Here is a 16,182-nt window from a genome sequence, read left to right as displayed (position 1 = left end):
TACCCACAGCACAGGTTCATAGATATACCACCTAAGGTGATTTACAATTAAACAAATCATCAGGATTAGGACACTTTAAAATGTTCTTATAAACGTGAATGTAAATACAATCTGAAGAATTGTATGTTGTTTTTATGTTGTTGTCAGATTGTGTGTTGTATGTATGTATATTTGTCGCCCCTTATTGAGCAATGTTGGAATTGACTGAAATTCAGAAAGAGGAACCTTGGTCAAATCTACTGTTTCCGCACGGTCGCATTGTTGTACGTACCTGATGTACATGATGCGAGATTTGATGTCAGACAAACTGTGTGGTGTATATGTGGTATCCAGCGTTGTGTTTGGGGTTTATCTTAATACACATGCCGTACAAAGCGAGGACTAAGGAGTAAATGATAATGCTAAATGAAGATGCTAGCTTGCTATCTAGACGCCTTTCTATCCATAATGTATCCCTATAGCTATAATAGCTAATGAATGTTTAAAGAGTGGCTGTGTTGATGTGGTATGATGGACTCCTCCGGTGCTGAAGCGGAGGTCCGGCTGGCGGTGGGCTCGTGCCTGGCACGCGTCGCTGCCTCGCGCCACAACGAAGAGACGGAGCTCGCGCTCGGAACCCTCAGAGCTTATTTAGAGGACGGCGACACTGCAGCCAGCAAGAAGGCGGAATTCAACCGCGCGCAGTACACGCGAGTGCTGCAAGTGCTTGTCCGCACTCTCAGCTCTGATTGGTTCCATAGTTTGCAGGATGACAGGCGCAAGGAACTGTGGGATGCGTTTTTCCTCCATGGTCCTCCAGACCAAGCCCTTCTGGTTTTACTGGACTCAGTCAGCACCATTAGGTAGCTGTAGGTCTCTGTCTCTGTCTCTGTCTCTGTCTCTCTCTCTCTCTCTCTCTCTCTCTCTCTCTCTCTCTCTCTCTCTCTCTCTCTCTCTCTCTCTCTCTGTGTGGGTGTGTAAAAAATGTAAATGTGCCATATTTTGTCAATTGTGATTTTTACACTGCAATCGAAATTTGTCCTCCGCTTTTAACCCATCTGTGCAGTTAGAACACACACTAGTGATTACTACGTGCCCAGAGCGGTGCCCAGCCCTAGCCCTGTGTGTGTTTGTGTGTGTCTATCAACATTTATGATCATCTTTTGATATTGCTTCCCTTTTTCTTTTTGTATCTGTTGCTCTATCAGTGATAGTTCTGGTCTGGAGCAGTGTGTGCGCGTGTTGGAGGACTTTCTGAGCTCAGGTCGTGTCAGAGTGTTGCTCTGGGCCAAGTGTGAGGGGGCCAGCAGACACACTGACTCTGCCCAGCTGACAGAGACTGTCTTGGGCCGCTTGGCGGCTCTGCCAGCCCTCACTGCCAACCGGCTTCACACACACACGCCGGCACTGTTCCTCCCGCAGCAGTATTACCCACAGCTGGCCTGCGACATACTTGCCACACTGGAGAGGATCTGCCAGAATCTGAGAGGTGCTGGTGCTGTTGATCTGTTCATTCTCTTGACCTTTTGGCTTTGAAGTAACAGCCTGTTCTTCTGTAGAATTTTTATAACTGTCTATTGGTATTACACTAGTGCTCTTAAAGTGTGTGTGTGTATGTTTGTGTGTAGCGGGTCAGGACTGCTCTCTTGGCTTTGTGGCTCAGTTGCTGGGGAAAGTGTGTATACAGGGGCATGGAGGTGAGTTTCTCTTGTTATTGGACTTAACGTAAATAGTTGAGTTAAAGAGAGATCTTTCAGCAGATCTATATCTATCTATCTGTTTTTCAGGAGATATTTCTGTGTAACAGCTTGTGTGTTCTACTTGCACGTGATTGTCTTTGCGTGTGTGTGTATTATGCATATTTGTTGATTGTGGTTGTGTCTGGATTTGTGATGTATTTATAGTGTGTGTGTGTGTGTGTGTGTGTGTAGGGTTGGTGTGTGGGACGCTGGCCCCTCACCTCTCTTCTCTCTCACGCTCGGATGCTCTGTGGCAGCGGGTGAGCTGCAGATTGCTGGAGAGTGTTCCAGAGCGCTGGGTGGAGAGTGTCGTCACAGGACTGATGCACAACTTGCATGGGTGAGTTTGTCTGAACGTATTTGTATGTAAGGAGAATACATATGCATTATATGCACATGCGTGATTATCTTTGACTTTAGATGTTTGTCATTTTAAATGGTAACACTAGTGATGAAAATTACAGACATTATGTGTGTGCCTGTGTGAGTCTATATCCACACATATACAGTGTGACTGTACATCATGTTTCTGTGCCTGCATATGTGTGTGGTTCAGGCCATCAGCCTTGTCAAGGGTGATGGGGAATCTGGTGTTGAAGAATAAGAAAGTTCAGTTTGTGCTGACTCACAAACTCCTGCTACTGCAGTACCAGCATCCAGTAAGACACACACACACACACGCTCCATCACGCACTAACAATTCCTGGGAAGACGTGCTAAATATGCAGTCCACTAAAAGGTTGCAAAACACCTGTTACACTCTGTTCTGGTCTCAAGATTTTCTCTGCTAGCACTGAAAAAAGGTGTTTAGTTGAAACAATCATTTAGTGTTAGTGTTAATCCCAGTAGATGATGAGGTGACTCCTGGCACACGCACATCTCATCTCACCGCAGTGTCGTCTGGGGACTCACTCATGCTTTTCCTCCTCCTGGTCTCTCTGCCTTAGACACAGGTGCTCAGGACTGTGCTGGGCTATCTTGCGCTGGAGGAAGACCGCCGGTTGCTTCTCAGACAGGTGCTCCTCACTGTGATTGTCACCATGTCTTTAACTGCCTTACCTGTTAGACCCTGTATATGTAATAATGTGTGTGTGTGTGTGTGTGTGTGTGTGTGTGTGTGTGTGTGTGTGTGTGTGTGTGTGTGTGTGTGCAGGTGTTGCGGAGTGTGTGTGAGGTCTGGTGTAACAGCAGTGCAGTAAGACATACTCCAGTGGAGCAGCAGCTGTATGTGAGCAAAGCCCTGCTGCTGTGCGTGAGTCTGCTCAACCACACGGACATACAGGAAGTGCGGGGAGGTAAGACAAACACACACATATACACACACGCACGTATGCACACACACACACACACACACACACATATATTTGGTGGGCACAGTATTGTAGGATTCAGTATTCTTGTGCGGTCAGAAGATAACATTTTGGGCATCATTGAGTGTCAGTGATCAGTATTAGCACTGTGTTACAGGATTCAGTGGGGATCAGTGGATGGTCCATTTAGTGTCTTTTGTCTGTTTTTGCCCACTTTACTATAATCCCTGTGGTAATAGTGGATTCTGCATGTTTATATCTTGCATTGGTAGACCTTATTCTGTATATGGCTGTGTTAATTTGTTTTGTTAATAAATTCTGCTGTTAGAATTACTGCAGTGCATGCTGGGAGGAGTGCAGTGTCGTTTGGACAGCAACATCGAGCGTATACGAAGGATGGGCATGGTGGTAGGGGAGTGTCTCAGTCAGAAATTAGACCCATCTGACTCTCAGCTCAAGTTCCAGGTAACCTTTGACCTGAGTTTTAGCAAAGAGAATTTCTTATAATTCTATTCTGTTTATTTTGAGGTAAATTATTATTTTGCTTTTGTTTTACCTGTGTGTGTGTGCCCATGCGTGTGTGTGTGTGTGTGTGTGTATGCGTGTGTGTGTATGCGTGTGTGTGTATGCGTGTGTGTGTATGCGTGTGTGTGTATGCGTGTGTGTATGCGTGTGTGTATGCGTGTGTGTATGCGCGTGTGTATGCGCGTGTGTATGCGTGTGTGTGTGTGTGTGTGTGTGTGTGTGTGTGTGTGTTAGTATGAAGCAAATGAGGAGAGCAGGGAACTGTTGTCTCTGATGGAGCTGCAGTCTGAAGAGGAGGAGGATGAAGAGCAACAAGAGTCTGATGCTACAAACAGGTCAGATCACCCCTATCTCTCTATCTCTATATACACACATAAAGGGAAATCTGTAACTGTAAAATTTCTCCTTATAGACCTAAAGCCTGGGACAACGGACAGATGTTAGCAGGTCAGCCAGAGTCTTCACCATCCATAACAGCCAATCAGACACCAGAGACTGGACCTGGCAGTGATTCTGAGCTTGACAGGTACAAACACACAAATACGCTTGTAAACACAGATTTAACAGTTTTACACAGTGCTTTCTCTCTGTTTACCATTCTCTTGTCTTCCCCCACCCTGTTATTGATCCCCCCTTACTCCCATTCTATCCCTTTCTCAGTGATGATGACCTCACTCCGTATGACATGTCTGATGATCAGGTGAAACAGAGGGGGACTTCACCCCGCTATGTCAGAGACTGCCTGGAGGGTGAGGTCACTGCCATCTATTTTTGAGTTCAATAATGATGGTTATTAATAATAATAAATAATCAAAGAGGTATCAGATAATAAAATATTGACCAATGGAATCAACCATTAAAAAATGAGTTTTAACTGTGTTAGAGGTCATGTTGAAGTCTTTTTTTATCATCCCATTACCTTCTACGATGCTCTTCTTCTGTAAAAACATGATAGTATTGGGTGCTCTGATGTTTTATGTGATACAAAGTGGGTAGACCTGAATGATTTGATTGGTTGTGTATTGATTGACAGCTCTGATGTCCTCTAATGATCCAGAGAGGGTAGAGCTGAGTCTACAGGTGGCTGAGGAGCTCTTGAGGAAGAACATTTGTGCTACACAGGAGGTTAGAGGTCACTGCAAGGTTCTATCCAGAAGTCATATTTGATCACTCTGTGTGTCCAGTGAGTTAAGTGTTCTATCTGCTGTGTGTCAGGTGAGTGTGAAGTTCTGTAAAGTACTGTTACACCTGGAGGACAGGTACAGCACTGCAGGCTTCTACAGACTCCGACAGAATGCTATGGTGGCCCTCATAGTCATACACACACAGCCGGTAAGATGACTGATTCTGTATAACTGTAGCTAAGAAACTACAACTAAACACTTTAACTTTGTAATATCCTATACATGTCAGCATCAGAATTTTTATGGTTTCCTGTTATTCAGGATTCACTTCTTTCCACAGAGATGAAAACCTGCTCAAAAAACACACATTCGCAAACAGGCAAAGCATAATGCACACACTCTCTCTCTCTCTCTCTCTCTCTCTCTCTCTCTCTCTCTCTCTCTCTCTCTCTCTCTCTCTCTCTCTCTCTCTCTCTCTCTCTCTCTCTCTCTCTCTCTCTCTCTCTCTCTCTCTCTCTCTCTCTCTCTCTCTCTCTCTCTCTCTCTCTCTCTCTCTCTCTCTCTCTCTCTCTCTCTCTCAGGTTGTTGAATATCTGACCACTGAGTTTTACTCACTGAACTACAGTCTGAGACAAAGGCTGGACATGTTGGAGGTGAGCTCACTGTCCCTCTCACGCTGACATGATCATCTCCTAGTTATTGCTCAGCATCTGTGTTTATCTTCCCCCACTGACTGTGTTGACCCCTCACCTCTCAAAACCCTGAGAGTCCCACACACAGTGAAAGGTGAACTAGTTCTGCAATGTGTCATTTTTATAGGCTGTAAAATAAGATACTCTCATAATGTCTTATTCTGAAATATTTTACTTGTATACATTGAATCCAAATACATCACAAAATGTATGTCTACATGCTGTAATTTTGTATGTCTGTGTTGGCTAATAAAATATTCTTAGATCATTGGTTGGTATTTACATTGGTCATATGTTGGTTGGTATTTTAGTTATTTGGTGTAGTATGCTATCGTTGATGCCATCATATCCGTATCATCACACTAACTGACACACTGTTTATTCCTCTCAGGTTCTTGCTCTCTCCGCCCAGGAACTGTCTGAGCCAGTCCCAGATAAGCGCATCGGGCCTCAGTCTGTTAGTCCAGCATCCACCCTGGATCTGTGTGCGGAGGTGGAGCACTGGCGTCAAGTTGTAGAGAAACGCATCCAGAGCAAAACCAGGCGCATCAGCAAGGTGATCTACACACACACACACACACACACACACACACACATACAGGTGTGTGTGTGTGTGTGTGTGTGTGTGTATATAAATAAATAAATATATATACACACACACACACACGCATACAGTGTGTGTGTGTGTGTGTGTGTGTGTGTGTGTGTGTGTGTATAAATAAATAAATAAATATATAAATATATAAATATATATATATATATATATATATATTGTGTGCTTGTGTGTTTGCGTGCGTGTGTGTGATCACATCCTCAGGGTGCATCTCGGCCTCCTCCGCCTACTCCAAACCGCTACGCTCCTGTGGCTGGCTACTTCTTCTTTCCCTTACTGAGGAACTATGACAGGTGTGTAAGTGTGTGTGTGTGTGTGTGTGTTTGTATGTACCTGAGAGTGTGTATTTAAGCACAAATATATAAAGAGGATCAAGTGTATTGAGACAGCTGATATAAATTCAACTTAACATGCACACACACACACACACACACACACACACACTTATGATGAAAATGATCAGGTGTGTGTACCAAACTCATCTTTTGCTTTTCACAGGACACAGACGACCTTTGACCTTTTGGGCAGTGACCACTTAGTACTGGGCAGACTAATGCACACCCTGGGACTGCTGATGCACCTTGCCATCAACGCTCCGGTATGTCCGCCCAGACCTGTGTTCCTCGGTGGTTCATCCTGGGGCTCCTTTATATCCTGTTGTGTGTCTCTATGTGTGTGTATCTGTAGGTGGCCACACAGATGGGGAAAGCTCTCCTGGACTTTGTGTGGGCAGTTCGTTTCCATACCGACCAGTAAGTGAGAGTATGCAAGAAGGAAGTAACACTCAGCACTGTAGTACAGTGAAACATGGGTGATGTACACAGATCTGCTCTCTGTCGCCCCCTGCAGGATGGTGAGGAGGGGGGTACTGTTTGCAGTTTGTGCAGTGTTTCTGAGCATGCCCTGTGAGAATTTGTTAATGGAACTCAGCGATGACCTTTTGGAGACCAGGGTTTGGCTGAGACCAGGGTTTGGCTGGCAGGTACTCTGTGTGTGTGTGTGTGTGTGTGTGTGTGTGTGTGTGTGTGTGTGTGTGTGTGTGTGTGTGTGTGTGTGTGTGTGTGTGTGTGTGTGTGTGTGTGTGTGTGTGTGTGTGTGTGTGTGTGTGTGTGTGTGTGTGAGTGAGTGAGTGAGGAAAACATTGATGGTGTTATGAAGTGTGATTAATTGAAGGAAAATAATCAAAGTATTTCAGGTGTGATGTACCTAAGAGACTTCTCACCTGAAAAGTATAATTTTTCTCTTGCTTATAATATTTCTTAAACATAAAATGCTCTTGCAACAGTTCTTGTTTTGCAAGTGCTGCTTGTAAGTGTTGTGTATACTGTATATGTTCTGCTTTGTCAATGTTTTTTGTGTATTATTGTAAGCATGAGTCCTTGAAAAGCACTATATAAATACAGTATTAGTATTACTCTTCTACATCATAACAGACAATGAGGTGCAAAATGTTTTGTCTTTTAAGTCTCAAGTTAACAATGTTTGTGTCAGTAGGCGAATACAAGACTGCATTGTCTTTGATATGGGAATGAACGTGCAGATGATTTGATGTCCTGATGTGTTTGCTGTGTGCAGATGTAGCAGAGAACGATCCTGACGCAGACTGCAGGAGTTTGGCAGTGCAGAGTTTAGTCCTGCTGGAGAGAAACCTTAAAACTCACCTTCAGAATCCCACACTAGAGGCATAAATGTGAACGCATGTGTCCGAGACAGAGAGAGATCACTCGTGCTGAGCGATACGTCTGTGTGTGTTATGGAGCGGAAATACTGATTGGCTTGGATGGGTTGCGGGGTTGCCACCGTCACTATAATCCCCCCTGTTGGAAAGCGAGGATGCTGATGGCCATTCTGACGCAGTAAGGCCATAACTCTCTAACAGGAGAAGCAGCACCATCTGAGCTCACTGCAGTTAGTGTACATTCATTATAAGGGTTGATTTTGGGACAGGACTGGTTCTAGCAGAAGATGGATCATATCACTAGAAGAGTAAGATTTTTTTTTTGTAGGTGACAAACTGACAGAGTTGTTATAAAACACACAGACTCATCCAAAATCTGGGAATCTATGTGAAGTTTGTTTGTGGCCATGCCTTGAGAGCGCTGACAGCTTTTAGCTTGTCCTTTAGGTTTTCCTTGTACTGTAGTTTGTCCTTTAGGTTTTCCTTGTACTGTAGTTTGTCCTTTAGGTTTTCCTTGTACTGTAGTTTGTCCTTTGGTTATTGATCCCTCACTGTATGAAATTAAAAAAACGTCAAATATGCCAACCTGCTTTAAAGTAAACTTACACAGTAAAACTTTAAATTAGTGTGTGGACGGTATATTTGGTGTAATTGTGAGGTTTTGTCTTCCAAGGAGAAGACAGGCTGAAGCATTTTTGCGCTACTGTAACTCCACCAAGCAGTGAGTTACAGTAGTCCAAACAAGACGAGACGCCCACGTGACTCACCCTTCTGGGTTCATTACTGATGAGCAGTTTAATCTTTCAGCTATTTCTGAGGTGAAAAAGCTGCTTTTGAACACAGTGGAGAAACACTCATCAAACCTGACGTCCACATCAAAGAACACAGCAAGGTTTTTTTCTTTCTTTCAAACCTTTGGTTTGAGGTAGGATGCAAGGTGACTATGTTTTCTAAGGTTGAATCAAATAAAATCAAATCAAATATATTTGTATAGCGCTTTTCACAACACGTGTTGTCACAAAGCAAAAAAAAAAAACTAAATAAAATACTGCTCGTAACCCAACCAAATTGGCTTAAAAGTCCTAACTGGAAATGGTCTTCATGTAGTGCAACCAATGGATTTAATTTTCTAATGAGCAGGCTTCATTGTCAGCTCATTCAAGCAGATCTGAATAACATGAGTAGGGAACATTGGAGGAATAGAAATGTACGTTATTTTCTGGCAAAGTAATTTAGTCATTTTCTGGACTTACTGGAACAGTATTCATTGGATATGCGTTGTGTATGTACATAGTTCGTCCATAAGAACAAGAGTAATCCCATACAAAAGAACACAAAAATTTAGGTTTTTAAGTATATTTTTGTATATACGCAACATGTGTAATGAATTTTGCTTAAAGCTTGTTTCTCCATATTGGATGGTACAGATGATCTTGGGCAGCTGTCACTGTGCACCAGTTCGAGCTGTGTTGGCTTACAGGGCACAAGAGTGGAGACAGTGTTGAGGCACATCTCACCTGCTGTCCGCCGAGCACAGTCAGGACATGACGAGGCCTACAGTGCATAAATGTACCTCCTCCAGTTAGGATGGCTTCATTTGATCAAGAGAAATTATTACGCTGCAGAAAATGAAGTACTGTGGTATTTTATATATATATATATATATATATATATATATATATATATATATATATATATAAATATATATATATATATATATATATATATATATATATATAACTATATGTATATATAACTATGTACATATATTGTCCTCATAGCGTAGGCTATAGACAGCAAGACAACGTGACTGAAATGTCAACAAACTATTTACGGGTGCTTACGTTTCTAGCATGGAAACACCGTACAGCTTCAAATTATTTCCAATGTTTTAAAACTTGTGGCATCAAAAAATAAAATAATTACATTATAACTCTTTGAACACTGAAAAAGATCAAAATGATTCAAATATATATATTTTTAGAAATAAGGAAATAACTTATGAGGACATGTTGTTAATTGTGTGTGGAGTTAAATGAATGTTTATGAAATATGTAGATCTCGAAGACATTGGCGTATTCCTGCTCCTCCAGCAGTCTGGGCCAAGCCGGGTTTATATGTATGGAGTGAGATAGACGGGCCTGGTTCCGGAGACGCCATGTCTGCCCGCCCCCTCACAGCGAACGCTCTCCAGCCTGCGTGCAGATATGGACGCTAAAGTCCTCTCGTGTTTAACCAGACTACGACACTCGTTTCTTCTAGTAAAGACCGACTGTTCCTCTGTAAGAAGGACGTTTATTCCCGACGTTAAAGGTACCCGACATGACAACAGCTGGCAAAAAGCTCAAATTCATGTTCATTCAAAACGACGTTGCTCGCTTCACGTTCCTTCACCTGCCTCGTTTTTCAGGAGCTTATCATTTCTGCAGTTATGGTGTAATATCAAGTACATGTTCAGTAATGAAATAGTATTCTGGCTAATTTCCTTTCAGGTCTGCTAATAATACATTTAAAGTACTTTCGAAAAATACTTTAGTTTTTCCAGTCGCCCTGGAATCTGCAGCTAGTCCGCATGAATCAGGTTAACATCGAGTTATTCACCTACAGCGATATTTCCTGGAGTTTTCAAAATCATTTTATGGCATTTTATTTGTTCATCATCAACTTAACCACTACTAAAAAGACAGAACATTTCATTCATGCGGTCATTTCCAGGTCCAAAGAACAAAATAAAGGAATTTCTGGAATGATTGATTTACAGAGGAATAACGTTAAACTCCACGTTTAGGTAGGGAGACTATAAGACCACTAGATGGCGTCAGAGTCTTGGACCTCACCAGGTAAGACGGAAAACAACAGTGGATCATTCACACCAGTAGGTAATGGTGCAAGGTGCAATGGTGCAATAATTTCAGAAGTGTATTTCTGTCAAATGCAGAGTTCTGGCTGGACCGTTTGCCACAATGATACTAGGAGATTTGGGCGCAGAGGTGACCAAGGTGGAACGGCCAGGTGAGTATAGACAAGCAATATGGTGCCAGGCCTGGTTGTAGATATGTGGTAGTTAAGGTGTCTATGATTGAAAATACATAAACATTTATTTGTTTTAAACCAAGATGCAAACATTGTGCTCTGTGTTCTTTAGCTGAGTATATTTTTAGTGCTTTGGACTGATTTGTTATTTCTTGAAACATTGAGACTTTACCGAAGTGCTGATTAGGGATGAAGGATGGAGATTTATTAGCAAATGTTCTTAAATACTAAATGCATCAGGTCAGCTGGATCACCTGCCAGTACACCAGTGGCCTATAGTGAGAAATTAGTTATGCTATGGCTTGAGATTATTTAATTATTATTTTTATGGACTCATGGTTGGTGTATAAAATACAAAAATGGTATGACTTATGTAAAGGCAGTGACTTAACTTTGACATGCCAGTATGTTAAAGTGGCTCTGGTACTTGTGAACTACTGAAGTCCTGCAAAATCAAACACTCATGTAGTGTTGTAGAGAATATACATAATGGCTTGATGCTTTAATTTTCAGGCATGTTTTATTGTGAGAAATGACTTTGTGGTTTCTATAGAGCTCTGTTAATATACAGTATTTTTACTGCAATGTCCATGTTAAATTAGCAATATGTAAAATGTTTTGTCAAATTAGAAAATACAAGATGGAGATTGGCATAAGAACATGTATGGTTCCATATGTCACTGAATCCATAATCATACTATCGTTGAAAGCAGGCTTTTACGTGGTGTGTGCAGTGACCCTGCTAAAAGCAGGCGCCTGTGTGTTTCTACAGGCTCGGGGGATGACACGAGAACATGGGGACCGCCCTTCGTGGGTGAAGAGAGCGCTTATTTTCTCAGTGTGAACAGGAACAAAAAGGTAATGGAACCACAATCAAAGTTATTGTACTGTGGAACAGTTACACACACACAGATTAAGATGCACAGTTGACAGTGAAGTTTTACTGCACTACATTTTCCTGATCCTTATAAATCAACCTTATAAACATCAACCATATATATATATCTCCTCCCCACAAAATGATAAAAGGCAGGCCAAATGTAGCTTCATCAGGATGATGGTGTTATGACATCTTAGGATGCTTCGCGGAAATCTGGATGACAGTACATTTTGCAGTTGTCTTTTGTGTGTATGCCTCCACACACTCTCTGTATTTTATAGAGGTCATGTGGCCCACTGGTTAACCTGATGTCAAATTTATGCCATTGCAAGTCTACAGAAAAATGACATCAATGCTAATTACCTGTTGATTTATGATACGTTTCTTTCAGAGCATTGCCGTTAATCTTAAAGATCCCAAGGGGGCTAAACTTGTAACAGAGGTAAATGTTTGACACTTGTAATGTTGACTCAGTCTCATATATTTCCCAGTATTTGTCCTGCTACGTTTTATGTTGTGTAGATGTTTATAGATGAGCAGATACAAGTTCTTTCACTTTATCTCTGCTGTATTTCCTGACTGCGTCAGCTTGCTAGAGTCTCTGATGTACTGGTGGAGAACTATCTACCTGGCAAGCTGGATCAGATGGGACTGGGCTATACGCAATTGAGTGAGGTGGCTCCACAGCTTATTTACTGTTCAATCTCAGGTATCTGATGTCTTGCCATATGACACAGTTGTTCAGCATGGTTCAATATGAAGGGATTTGTGTTAAATACAGTGGTATGATTTGAACACTTGAAAAAACGACTTTTGAACGGGTCACTTTTGGGACTATTTTTGATGTTTTTTTTAGTGTGAAGGGTTCCTGATTATATGGGTTAATGGCTTAATTTCTTTACAGACACCCCAAACACAAGTTCTGAGCAAGTCTCATCTCTTCTTGACTTCCATCTATTCATAAACCTGCATATGATGATGTCACCATGATGACCTGTTCCATGTGTTCTATATGTGGGTCGCATAAATAACGTTCTGTGTAGCAAATCATCGTTTTGGCCTGGTGTGCTGCCTGGGTAGATCAAGCCACAATGTTTCTAAAATCCCTTACATGGTTTATGGGTTTTTAAAAATCCCTTCAAGTCAAATTTCAACTGAGTGCTCACCACCAAATTTAGACTGGTAGTCAAGCGCTGATGCTCATTCTATGTGCGAAGTTTACCTAAACAGTAAACGTACTAGGGCCAGTGGACAGGAATGGGCTTCAGTCACCAACACCATCCACTGGCCTTTTACTATCCACTGGTCTGACACCATCTACTGGACAATCATTGGGTCTGTGTTTTTGCTAACCTCAGGTTTTTTACTTGTGCACAAAAACGTAAAACTGAGGCTAAGGATGAAGGGTTGGCTGACATGTGTACTTGTGACCAAAGTGTGCTATACTAGAAGGGATGTTTTGTCATTTACTTTAAAGGTTTTAATTAAGGAACTTCTAACATGCAGTAACATTCTCTTGGCCTCTAATGTATCAATGATGTTCCAATACCAGCTGTGCAGTTAGCCGTTCTTATGAGGTTTGGAATACATTTGGTCCTTGTTAAAAGGCTAATTTGACTTTACTGTTTGCTTTCTACCATCCATAAAAAGGGCAAAAGCTAACAGTCAAAGGTATTTTGCCACACTAATTTGGAGAAGTTGGCTGTCACCATAGTGATTGCCAGGAGACTTATTTCATGAGCCAAGCACCCATAAATCCACGATTGAGTCAGTCTCAATAAGGGAGAGCATGATTTCAGCTCACCATTGCATGCATCTCAAATCCCTCACTCCTAGACTAGTTACTGTGGAGGGCTTCTGAAAAGGCCTACACCCACCCCACCACCAGTAGTTTCTCTGAAAAGGCCTACACCCACCCCACCACCAGTAGTTTCTCTGAAAAGGCCTACACCCACCCCACCACCAGTAGTTTCTCTGAAAAGGCCTACACCCACCCCACCACCAGTAGTTCTGAGTTTCTCTCTTTTTGTGGAAAAACACTGTGAAATGTTATTATATTATTGAGATTTTGATTCATTGCCAATTTTCATGTTGTTTCTGAGCAGTCAGAGAAATTCAGTGAAGACAATGAGTGAATGAGTCATGGTGCTGTAGCTGTAGTGTACAGTAATGGGGGAAAACATTCAAGAAATGGATGTCGAACGTCTGAATGTGTAGATGCAAACAGGTTTTATTTCACATGTATGCAAGACATTTTTGTATCTAAAAGTCATCTTCAGTCACAGCATTCCATCCATGCTTACATTACACCCAAATCCTATCCGCATATCTTCCTGTTAAATTCAAGGTGGAATCATATTGAAAGTAGGCATCATTATGAAAAAGATTTTGCTGTCAAATACATGCAAAACATGCTTTGGTGAACCATAGGGAGTAACACGTAAAACCAATAGGACAATGTTAAAGGTGTTCATGTCTGTCCCTTTCCCCAGGCTTGTCTATGGTCAGAAGAGTTTACAGTAAGCCAGCATTGGGGTTGCTTTGCAGGGAGGGATGAAAGTTATGCAAATGGGGGTGTTTTCATGAAAAATAGTTTGCTCTTTTTGTCATGTGAAGGTCACAATTGCAGCCAGATTCCAAAGTCCTCTTTTCCTTATAAAATCCTGATGCGGAGCCCATGAGGTCTCATTAAATAGTGGATGTTGGATTTACAAGTGATTTACAACATTCATCTCGTGTCGTGTAATGCTTCTCTTCTCGAGTAATGTTTCAATATCTGTGTGTAAGACTGAGTTCTGTTGTGAGCTAAGCTTGATGCCTTTTCCTACTATGAATTATGACTGAAACTAATAACTAGGATTTGTTTTGTTGTGTAGAAAACATGAAAACATAATAATACATACAGTTTGTCACTGTATGTGTATATTAACTATTAACTCATTTAAAGGGATGGCTAGCATAATTGTGGTCATTTCTTATCATGAGTCTAGCATCCACAGGTATTTCTAAAAGTCGTTTCAGTTATCTGCATCAGAGCTTGATGGTTACTGACTGATTTACAGTAGTCTTCCAAACATTGTTTACAGTGCTTGCAAACCAAAGAGACTTTATACAGGTGACATCAAAGCTTACTCTCCTCCCAGTTTATAGGCTCAGAGCTAGTGTAGGAGGAGCCAGAACCAGTGTAGGAGGGGCTATGGTGCCATCGGCAAATTTCTGTTTCAGGCTTGGAAGAATGCGCTACTGGGCAAGAAATGGGCCGAACCCTATATTAAATGTAATGGCCCAACCAAAATTCATTGGTCAGAAAATTTAATAATTTAAAAATAGCTCTCCTGAGATGTGTGCCACCATCTGTCCATTATTGCTCCTTGCTGCAGTGAACTGTTGAGGGGGAAGAGGTAGAAACAGGGACAATTTCTTGGAGTCCTCATGTACGTGAATACAAAATCATGAAAAGGTTGACATGGTTTGATACAAACTTCAAGCTAACACATTTCTAGCTGTTCAAACATTTTCAGTTAATTGTTGTTGAGACCATTAAGTTGCCATATGCCTTTTGTGATTTTCACTCCAATTGAAACATTAAAGGCTTAATATTATGCAATAATATGAATTACTTTGTATTTGGCCGAACTCATGCAAAGGTGAGGACTTATTGTAAGCGTCGGTATTTATTCTTCATGTAATCCCAGGACAGAACTCTGCAGAATGTGACAGAGGCACTCTTATTTTATCAGACCTCTGTCACGAGCACAGAGACTTCAGAAACAAACATTGACTTTTGATCCGAAGAAAGAATATGGGACGTTCAGAGAGGGGACTTTCAACCACTGTGTTCGACTGCCTTTGTGTGAGCTTAATCGTGTTCTGGTCTTTCCACTTTTCTCATTACACTGACCAATTAGATGTTCAATATCAGTTTCAAAGATGAATGACAGATCAGTGAGCAATTTCTGTATTTGATGTGACACTGCTGTCTTTGAATCGAAAGCCTTTTGTCTGCTTGCCTTCTACTTTAACCTGACAGTGGCCGAGCCTTAGGTAGAGGAAGGTACATCTGTTAACCTCTCTCTTAAGAAAATAGCCTTCACAGTCCCCTGTCGTGCTGCTTGACATAGTAGCATTTTAATTAGTGTTTTAATTACAGACCACAATCAGGAGTGGAGGAAGCTGTTCATTCATGGCCACTTGAATTGTCGCCTGCTGTGACTGCTTTAGTGAGGCTGTTGGTTCACTCCCCAGTTTTGCATGATTTGTATTAAACAGGCCTCGCATTGCCGTGTCTTCAGATGATTTAATATCACCCCTTGCTTGATTGCATCGTCCCCGGGGGTGCGAGGGAGTGATCTGGTGGCAATTTGGAACGACCCATTTTCACTTGGGCCAAGTTTTGTCAGAAGGGCAACTGAATAGCATGTGGGGTCTGATTGCTTATGTAACCACCAACGTCCCTATGGGGATTTTAAGCCAATGGCTTGGCAGACAGCACGCCGAGCTGGTTCATGGGTAAAAGGGATTAATCAAACGTTGACATGAGTGTTCAACCTGCGATCTGCACTCACCGAGCTCTGGTGGTGGTCAGCAGGAGGCTGGTCAGAGTGTAGCC

The 16,182-nt window shown here is 41.9% G+C and overlaps 2 protein-coding genes across 9 annotated transcripts in view; both read left to right on the top strand.

The window, feature by feature from the left end:
• The first annotated feature begins 253 nt into the window (after nt 1-253).
• On the top strand, nt 254-8,710 carry telo2 (TEL2, telomere maintenance 2, homolog (S. cerevisiae)). The gene is made up of 20 exons (XM_076971177.1): nt 254-842; nt 1,188-1,468; nt 1,608-1,676; nt 1,911-2,058; nt 2,275-2,377; nt 2,666-2,734; nt 2,872-3,013; nt 3,357-3,493; nt 3,788-3,888; nt 3,966-4,079; nt 4,214-4,302; nt 4,587-4,678; nt 4,769-4,885; nt 5,259-5,330; nt 5,761-5,925; nt 6,187-6,275; nt 6,481-6,580; nt 6,670-6,734; nt 6,832-6,943; nt 7,554-8,710. The coding sequence occupies exons 1-20, from the start codon at nt 508-510 to the stop codon at nt 7,668-7,670; spliced, it is 2,517 nt and encodes an 838-aa protein (XP_076827292.1). The 5' UTR covers nt 254-507; the 3' UTR covers nt 7,671-8,710.
• A 1,083-nt stretch (nt 8,711-9,793) lies between these two features.
• Nucleotides 9,794-16,182, top strand: part of sugct (succinyl-CoA:glutarate-CoA transferase) — a 77,429-nt gene continuing 71,040 nt past the window's right edge. For 4 of the 8 annotated variants that reach the window (XM_076971169.1, XM_076971176.1, XM_076971173.1 and 1 more), the window contains exons 1-6: nt 9,795-9,973; nt 10,449-10,500; nt 10,599-10,672; nt 11,466-11,551; nt 11,965-12,015; nt 12,162-12,282. In XM_076971169.1, coding sequence (XP_076827284.1) covers nt 9,868-9,973; nt 10,449-10,500; nt 10,599-10,672; nt 11,466-11,551; nt 11,965-12,015; nt 12,162-12,282 — 490 coding nt within the window. In that variant the 5' untranslated portion in view covers nt 9,795-9,867. Of the gene's footprint in view, nt 9,974-10,375; nt 10,501-10,598; nt 10,673-11,465; nt 11,552-11,964; nt 12,016-12,161; nt 12,283-16,182 lie in introns of all 8 variants that reach the window. The other 4 variants (XM_076971171.1, XM_076971172.1, XM_076971170.1 and 1 more) reach the window with 2 other exon arrangements.

This window comes from Brachyhypopomus gauderio, chromosome 13 (assembly GCF_052324685.1).
Source record: "Brachyhypopomus gauderio isolate BG-103 chromosome 13, BGAUD_0.2, whole genome shotgun sequence".
Lineage (NCBI taxonomy): Eukaryota > Metazoa > Chordata > Actinopteri > Gymnotiformes > Hypopomidae > Brachyhypopomus > Brachyhypopomus gauderio.
Note: the sequence above shows the minus strand (reverse complement) of the source record. Positions and strands in the feature narration are given on the sequence as shown.

Excerpts from the sequence above, each read along its gene's own strand:
- telo2 (XM_076971177.1), top strand. The coding sequence starts at position 508 with ATGATGGACTCCTCCGGTGCTGAAGCGGAGGTCCGGCTGGCGGTGGGC. Across the intron at positions 843-1,187 it reads GACTCAGTCAGCACCATTAG|TGATAGTTCTGGTCTGGAGC; the intron begins GTAGCTGTAGGT and ends TTGCTCTATCAG. Across the intron at positions 1,469-1,607 it reads GATCTGCCAGAATCTGAGAG|CGGGTCAGGACTGCTCTCTT; the intron begins GTGCTGGTGCTG and ends GTTTGTGTGTAG.